Source organism: Neolamprologus brichardi, chromosome 16 (genome assembly GCF_056152115.1).
Source record: "Neolamprologus brichardi isolate AB-2024 chromosome 16, ASM5615211v1, whole genome shotgun sequence".
Lineage (NCBI taxonomy): Eukaryota > Metazoa > Chordata > Actinopteri > Cichliformes > Cichlidae > Neolamprologus > Neolamprologus brichardi.
Genome location: NC_142119.1, coordinates 31,273,225 through 31,282,554, shown reverse-complemented (window position 1 = coordinate 31,282,554; position 9,330 = coordinate 31,273,225). Strand labels below are relative to the sequence as shown.

The window sequence follows — 9,330 nt, the reverse complement described above, 5'->3', positions numbered from 1 at the left end:
TGATGAGAGATGATATCACCGTGGCAACTGACAGCTGATTCAAATGTGGGCAATTATTTTCAGTTCGTGATTTTAAATCAGTTCACTGGATCATTTGGATTAGCAGATTACATCTCAGGCCTGTTTCTGATTGGTGGATTTAATTTGAACAGGCATCTTATTAGAGTATGGACAATTAATATCAGGATTTTAATTAAATCACCTGCGATTATATCATCAGAGCTCAGAAAATTTGATCAACTGGACTTTTTTAAAACCACTTTAATATATCTGTTTTTACTGTCAGCATACAGTATGGAGGGAAAAGCCACAGAGATTTTCAACTAAAACCCAAAATACCATTATAAAAGCTACAAAATGATTTCAGCTGCAGATACTGTTCAGCTTGTAATTCAGAATTACTTCTCTCTCACACACTGTTGGCTTTTCCTAATAAAACAAATGAGTTGCTGCCCCCTGGTGGTACGTTTTAGTTAAATTCTGCAAAAGCTCTACCTCTCTATATTAGTGTACTTAACTACTTATGTAGTTTGTAGACAAACATACACTCAATGTTAGCGTACTAACATTGTACCTATTAATATTAAAATGCCCTTTTAGCAAATTAAACTGTTTTCCATTGCAGGTTAATATCATCCAAAATTGAAGATGCATTAAAGGCCTTCACAGAAGAAATGCAGTGGTGATGTTCACTATCTTGTGTCAGATTTAGAAATGTAATCTCTTATTGATGTGTGTCACATGGTGAGCCATCTGCTGCTTAGCCATGAGTGTGAGAGGGACTAGATGTGTCTCTGGGGGCCATTAACTTATACTTACAAAGCCCAGAAAGTAGCACCCACATTCAGCGAGACTCCATACTTTACCTATCATCCTGACCCACAGGTATGATGATAGGTAACACCGTGTGGAGCCTGTGTGTTCACAAGCCTGTGCAGGGCAGGGGGGAAGTAGATGGGAAGATAAAAGAGAGCAGCACTGCCCTGTTAACCATTCACTTTTTACCATATTAGCTGCCTGAATATATGCATTTTATTGTTTGCATGACAATAAACTGTAGTTATCCATTTTTAACTATATATCCTGCATTGTTTTATGTTTCATAAATACCATTTCTTCCTTTTTTGGTCTGTCATCCAAAAAAAGCATAAAGCATCTCATACTTTAGGCTGTATGAGGAGCAGTCACGGGGTTATATAATGCAAATGCTTCTTAGAGCTTTTGCATATGACCTAAACTGATCAATTCAATTTCATTTCCCCCCTAATTTGAACATAGTTATGCACTTCTTCATTTCTGGAGTCTACATATAACTATTTGAGTGCATGTGCAGTGCATTTTAAAGTAACCCTTACATAGTAATGTTACAGTACATCTTTATTAGGCAGCAAAGGTATTGCCAAACTCAGTGCTAGATTTTACATGGAAAACGAAAAACAAATCATGTTGCAAAAACTGCAAAAGTAATATAAGACAATATGATAAAACATCAAGTATTGGAATTTTAAACGTTAGACAACTTCATATACAACTTAGTTGTATTAATCAAATAATCATTATGCAAAAAATTAGTAGTACAAAAGTACACAAATCAAATATAAATGTACTATAAAAAAAAAAGATTTAACTATACTATTAAATCCATCATATATCACTTTCAGTAATATAACCTAAAATGTGCCAACCAGTAACAGTTACATTCATTTTCAAATATCACATATCAGTTATTAAAAAAGACTTTAACATATGCAGTGACTTGTGAGCTACAGTGTAAATGTTGTTAAGACATTGCTCAAAGGTTTTGTATGACAAATGCCCCCACCCCTTGCAACAATAACAAAAATACAAACATCATTTATGTAAAGTACACAGGAAAACATAATCACATATAAGCCAAAGACGACAATTATTCAGATGTCCAGTGCAAACTCTGCCAGAAAAAGCCAGCGTGTCTCAGCTCTGTCATGACCATGCATAATCATTTTTGTCCAATGTCAAATGCAACAGGTCCTCTCATGGAGAAACCTATGAAGAATGACACTTTTGACCCCTCTGCATGCCCACTAATCTGGCTTCGATACATTGGGGTGACTGGAAAACCAGTATCTGCCATTATGCAATCACTATGCACCTCCCCTGTGACCCTATAAAGGAGCTCCTCCACCTTCTTCTCCTTCCATATTTTGCCACTTCCCCACATGGAGGCAAACTGCTGTTGCCCATCCGCAATGCACTTTTTGATCTCTCCAATGTGGACCAGTCGTTCATAACCAGGCTTCTTTCCCAGGAGGAAATGAATAACGGGACTCTTGCCATTGTACACTTCCTTCATCTCTGCATGATAAGAGGTTTTCATCTGTGAGATGTACCTTCCAAGTTCTCTATATACCGGACGGTTTGGCTCTGGCCATAACAGCAGAACTGCAATGAAGTAGAGCGGCAAACTCTCACTCAGTGGGATTTGCCCACAAAGAACTTGGGGGAGAAGATTTACCATGGCTTCATATGGCCGTAACAGATGTGATTCCAGTTTAAGACGACTCAACACAACATTGACATAGATAAAGTTCACTTTCTCCTTTGGAGTTGGGCGACGCTGACAAATAAAAAGATACTGTTTGGCAATCTTTTCCAACTTTACAGTTGAGGTTTCATTTGAGAGACAGCTCAGAATCCCAGAATAGGTGTCAGCCTTTTCCTCTTCCAGGAACTGTCTCATCTGGTGTAGTTCCAACATGGTGTGCAAGGTTTTATTCTTCAAAAGAGATGCAGAATCTGTCTTACAGAAAACCTTTGCATAATGTCTGAAACATCTGAAAAGCTCATTTTGGGACATTTGCTCACGGCTATCTTTCATTCCAAATCTGGAGCCCAGATTTACATAAAAATTGTCAAGGAAGTCAAAGTTCTTCTTCATCCTGTATTTGAGGTTGTAAAGTACATCCTCAAAGTGTTTCAGAATGACATAGTAGGGTTTGTTTTTGGTGTGCCAACGATCCTTACTTTCTAGGTCGGAAAGTTTAAGATCTCCAGAAAGAACCTGGCTCATTATGTCATGACGAAGACCATCAGAAGAGAACATAGGGGTCTTTGCCAGCACATCAGTGACAAGCACACCAACCTGAATTTCTCCCAGGCAGCCAGAAGTGTTGAAAGTACAGTTGTCTGTTTTGATTTGTAATCGTCGGAGTGACTCCTTCTTTGCAAGGTTCTGTGTTTCCTGGAATGCTTCCAATGCTGACTGAGCCAGTTTCAGAAGTGTTTTCAGTTTCTCTGGACTGATGGGTTCTTCCTTGCAGTCTGCAATGGCATTCTTAAACTCATGCTTGATCACTTGTGCAGATGTATCTGCAATATAGGAGTTGTCTTTGTAAAGATCTTTTGCTTTTTTTGCCCAAAATTTTGCCTCTACAAAATCTTTCTTTCTCAGGTAATAGTACCGGGCGAGTAACTGGGAGACAATGGGATCTTTCTCATATCTCTTTGAGGCATTTTTTAACACCATCTCTTCCAGTCCAGGTGTTTCATTTGCAATGTCCTGAATGAGTGGAGAGAACTGTGATTCCTCTAATTCATGATATCGCTTGACCAAAATGTGGTGAACGTCTTGCAGGAGCTTGCTTTTGCCTTGTGTGCTTTCATAAAACGTGTCTGTAGTCAACAGAATGTCAGTAATGTCAGCTTTCTTCACATTGTGTGTTACTTTAAGTTCCAACAAACACTGCTTTGCAATTCTTGAGTGGATCATTTTCACAGCTCTGAAGACTACCTTACCCTGAACTGAACAGCTGGTTATAAAAGTAGAAAATTTTCCAAAACCACATTCAACTTTGTTGGATCCACAAAACGGTTTTGGTTGAAGGTCAAGGAATTCCTCACACAGAGAGACTGATAGAGAAGCCCCACGGCAGTAAACATCCAACAGAATTAAAACTGCAAGAAGCTGGGCATTTTTCTGATTCACATTGAAGCTCTTCAGTGTGTTGCGGACCACACTCTCAATGTATTCTGACTTAAAGTTCTTCTTCATGATCATGAAACCATAGAATGTTTCAGTGTTTTTGTAAGTTTTCTCAATTTCAACTAGTTTTTCCTCAAACTGTTTCTGTTCCCTCTCAGAGAGATTATTTCCAATGAATACAGTATCTGCAGTTTGCCCAGTCGTTTCAGAAGACTCTGATCTCATGCAGTTCAAGAGAACCACCTGCGCAGACTTAGACTGAATTTTTTTCTCTTCGCATTCTTTTTCAATGAGCTGCTGCAAGTCAAATACTTTTTCCATATCATCAAAGTCATCTATCATAAGCAAAACAGGGACACTTGGTAACTGCTCTTGATGGTCATACATGAGAACTTTGACCACTTGATCAGCTACTTCAGCAAAGTCAGCATTGTTGTTCCTGAGGACAGCACAACGAAATGTGTTCCGGAGAGACCACAATATGTGCATAGCCAAAGTTGTCCCACCACATCCAGGTACATGCATGAGGTTAAACAACACACAGGCTTTTCTCAGAGAGGATAAATCAGGCATGATTGTATCCTTGATGTAGTCAAAGTGGTCTCGTTTGATAAATGGTGTGGATCCGGGCTGCTCCGAGAAATAGAAATTCCACCACGTCACCTTTCCACCCTTGTAGAAGTTCTCCTCTATCACATTTTTTTCCTCATTTCCTCCTTCACATTGGTTCACACAAAGGACATCTAAAGTATTCAGACTTCGCTCTACTTTCTTCTCAAATAGCACTTTGCTTCCCCCACCACATGGTAGGAAACGACTGGATCTGCGATTCTCTGACCAAAGGCTAAGGATAGTGCCATTGACTTCTGCAAAGCTGAGATCATGTATGCATCTACGTGAGATGTCGATTCCACATCGAGCCTCAATTAAGTCTCTCCAGGAGTTGAATGCTTTGTCATTGTCACATATGCAAAGGATCTGATCTGTGCCTCTGAGTTCCTGCCAGAATGTACTGAAAGTCTCCACAAGGGGGTCCATCTTCTCACTCACTCTTGACAAAATTAAAAAAATGACGAGGAACCTCTTGTTTGGAAGGACATCTTTGCGACACAAGAAGGAAATCACATCTCTGACGGAGGCTCCCTTATCCATTAACCACTGGTCAATGTCTGAGGGCGACTCATGCTCAATGCCTCCATTGCAGAACACCCAGCTGGTGTTTTGAGTTAATTTCAACTTGTTCGCAATGTCTTCAATTCCTTCTGTGATTTTATATCGTGCCGGTGAATGAACATTTACTGGGCTCTGCTGGTCAAAATATTGCTCTAATCCCTCTTTAGCTGATTCTGGATCAAAGTCCAACACCGCTGTTGGGTTCAGATCTACAAGAAATTTTAGATAGTCTAACTGGCTTGGGTGTGATTTGTTAGTTATTATCACATACTGCTCAACATTTGATTTATCTAAAGACAGAGAGCCACCAGTGATCATGTGACTGAGTCTAGAGCCCTGAGTGCTGTTTTTTATCACATTGAGGTGCTTCTCTTCTGCCTTTTTCCGGAGTTCTAATCGCTGAGCAATACTTTCTAGAAACTGCTCGTATTCTCGCTTGTTTGGTTGCGCAAGAAGATTTGTACTGCTACCACCATCACGGATAAAGAAACACTTTGATGGTTCCAATTCGGTTTCTTTCATTTTGCCTTTTTTCTTGCCCTTTTTTATGGTGTATGTGTGGTAGCTGTTTTCTTCACAGATCGTAGTCTCTGGAACAACGTCGACTTCTATGACACATTTGTCAGATGATGTCATGTTCTTGTTGAGAACTCCAACAAATCGTGGAGGTTTGATGCATGTCTGAGCAGCTTGTTTATGTTTATATTCAAAATACCCATCAATGGCAGATTTTAGTTCATTTGCAAAAGCCTCTCTGTCCTCAACAACCACTCCCAACACTTGACCGTGGGTGAACTCCGGTTTGTCTCCTATTCCAAAATGTATGGTGCCGTTGGTGCGGCTGTTCATGCAGGCAGCTGCAAAGCGAATGACCTCAGATGTGAACTTGTTCATTTTAGTTTCTTCTGTTGTGCTGGTGAAAGCTTTGTACTCGTGGCAGGGTTCAATCAAATCTGAGGCACCTGATTCTGTAACATCAAGAATGCTGCTTTCCATGTATCTGAATGTATCGTGGTATCTACAAAATGGATACGGTTTGCACGGTTTCCCAGGCTGGTTTCTAGAACCTACTGGCTCTTCTTTTTTAAATTTCACAACTTCATCTCTGGCACGAATGAGAAGTTTAGCTGGTCCAAAAGTCACACCAATTTTGGTTAAGTCAGTTGTATCTAAAAGCAGAAGACTTTCACCATTGATGTCTTCATTAAACAATATTTCAGCAACTTTGTCATCCACGCGATCCAACTGGAGAACCCATTGTCTCACTTGATGTTTACTCCAATCTTGTATGTCTGATGACAGATCATCCTCCTGGCACTGAAATATAAAGTCCAGTTAACATTCCTAATTTCTAAATTAATTATTAGACACTTCAATATTTAGTGACTATGTCTAGTATTATGTGGAACAGTTTAAAACATGAACCTATGTTTTAATTTATAAAAGCTCATTTTTTAACATTTGTTTTATTGAAGCATTTTTCAATTTTTACTTACCTTCATTTCACCTTGATCTGCCATGACAGTACTGCTTCCTCTTTCACAAATATAGGTTAGTGATGCTACAAAATAATTTAAATAGAAATATTAGCAATAGAGGAAAAGGAACTGTATTGATAGTAACTAAAATTAAGCAAGTTCAGCCTCACCTTAATTTTTCCTGATCATTAATGATGGCTGGTCAACTTTTCACACATATTGGTAATGCTGCAAAAAAGTAGAAGTATTATAAACACATGGCTGAGGCAGTTTAGGAGTAACAAGGGAGGGATTTAAGAACCAACGAGACTAATTTATTTAGTTTCAGGGGGAATATGTATGACATTGTTAATCTCAATAATCGTTAAGATGTGCTTTGCTATACAGGATTTCAGTATATATACAGTTTTTGGTCTCCTTTATTTCTGTGGTCTCGATAGGTGCAAAGTATTGATTACAGGGTGAAGGCAGAGGAAACAGAGGTTCACTGATCTCAAAGTGAGGAGTAATGATGAGTTTTAAAGAAAAGTTTAATTTTCATGTGCAGATGGTTTATTGGCAGAAGGCTCTGCTCTTTGGCTCAGGTGCACTATGTGGCATATTACATAGTAAGATGTTTTGAGTCAGTTGTATGGTGCAGTGTGCTTGCATGAGAAGCCTCTGTGGAACTGTGTACTGACTGAATTAAAGCAAAGTACATATGTCAAGCCCTTGACATGATTCTGTTTTTCTAGTGTGGTCCTTGGTGAAATATATTCTAATGATACAAAATTAAGAAAAAACATTTACATACATTATTAGGATTAAGAAAGCTGCCTGAATTTTTTGTAGTAACCCCGTTGCAATAAAATAATCAGTTTTGGAATCGAATTTGTAGCATGATTTAGTGTCAGTGAAACAGAAATCTGAATTTATTATGTTCAGGACAATTATTACAATTACAATAACAGTAGTTTTGCTACTAAGCTAAATTATTTTAAACATGATCGTATCTGTTTTCTCTGTATGGAAGAGGATTAGGGCCACTGGAAATCACAAAGAAAAAAATATGTGGTGGAATTTTCTGTTTATAAAGTCTGCAACACGGTCAGCTGTGGTCAAGGCATTTAAATTACTGTAAGCAGGAGAGCTAACACAAATCAAACATCACAGTTCTACAGTCATGAGAGCTCTGAAACAGAAGTAGTGCTCCCACTTCTTTATCCATTACAAGGAAGAGGGAAAAAGTCACAAACTTATCATACCACACCACACATCACAAGGCTCGTTGTTTTGTGCCCTTGGCATTATTAGCACCTGCAAAGGGAGTTGTCTTCTCCAACTACTGAGGCTGAAATAAGTTAATATAGTTTTAGAAACTTACACTGAACAGTCTATTACAGTGTTAAAACTAGGCATATGCATAAGCCACTTAAACACTTTAAATGAGAATAATAGAAATTTTCTATTACAATTCCAAATGACTCCCCACATTTTTTAATGGTTCTAATCCTCTTCCGTACTTCTGATTCAGAAGCACACCAGTGGTTTCAGTGGTGTGCTCTACAATGCCAGCTAGAGGTTAGAATAAAACCAGGAAGTGGCTTTAGTGTTTAATGTTTTTGTTCAATCCACAAATCCAAAAGACTTAAGGCAACAGAACCAACAGAATCATTCAAAAACTGTTTAAGGACCCGAGCAGACTGACTTTTTTCTTTTTACATGTGATACAGTAGGTATTAAGTGGAGACAGGAAGATATGTAATGTAAGATAATATAAGTAAGCGAAGTGTCATCTTAGAAAGGCAAACCCTGTAAAGTAAAACGAAGAACCACAAAAAATAACTGGTTGCATCCTTACTACGCATTTACTATTTTTCCATTGATCTTTATAACAATGAAGGCTCAAAACAAATACTGACCAAAACTCACTCACATTTCATTCAGTCCGCTCTTCAGTCCTCTCGGTTTAAAGCTGAGCTCCGTAGCCAGGTTAATGTAGCTGTTTTGGAGAGCAATAAAACAAAGAGGCTTCTCCTCCTTGTTTGCGGAGGATACAGATGAGAGAAGACTGAGGAAGAAGACTTCAGCTGGGCGGGTTATTCTCAGGAATTGAAACCTAACCAAAACTGTCCGTGTGTTTCGATTATTCTTTCCGAAACGATACTTGTTGCGAGATGGGTCACTTCCTCCGTGATTTGTCAGCATTGTATCATGTTCTTTTCGTCGTCTTGATTAATTGTGAAACGATATTGTAAAACCTTTGATCCCTGAAACCCTCCCAAATAAGTCAGTGCGTCAGTCTATGAGGTCCTTGAAATGTTCCACTGGGAGTGGGAAAGTGGAAAAGTTCAGTTCCAGGGTTCAAAGAGCGCCCTCCTCCTCAACTGTAAGTTACACTGAATTTTAAAACACATGTATAATATCTAAGAGCTGAAATTTAACTGAGCTGGGAAAAAAAATTGTGGAAAAATTAAAAACTGAGGGATTAAAAGCATCCTCCTACTGCGCATCACTGCATCAGTTGCAGATATCTCCGCCGTGCCTCCCAGCAGAGAGTGCCACAGCTGAAAGCAGGGGCGATTTTAGCCCATTTTGGCAAAGATTTCTTACTTTTTTGACAATATTTGCTGTTTGTGTGACACACTACTAAAAATATAAAAAGCATACAGTACTTGGTTGAGACATAACACTTTAGCAACAAAATTATAGATAACCACCCCCCCCCCTCCCAAAATG

General features: G+C 38.8%; 1 protein-coding gene across 1 annotated transcript; it reads right to left on the bottom strand.

Annotated features, from left to right (window-relative positions):
* Positions 1-1,369: 1,369 nt before the first annotated feature.
* On the bottom strand, positions 1,370-9,087 carry LOC102781393 (sterile alpha motif domain-containing protein 9-like). Its single transcript, XM_006799118.3, has 4 exons — positions 8,528-9,087; positions 6,783-6,840; positions 6,631-6,695; positions 1,370-6,451 (listed from the first exon to the last, which is right to left on the bottom strand). The coding sequence occupies exons 3-4, from the start codon at positions 6,652-6,654 to the stop codon at positions 1,979-1,981; spliced, it is 4,497 nt and encodes a 1,498-aa protein (XP_006799181.2). The 5' UTR covers positions 6,655-6,695; positions 6,783-6,840; positions 8,528-9,087; the 3' UTR covers positions 1,370-1,978.
* Between the last annotated feature and the right edge of the window lie 243 nt (positions 9,088-9,330).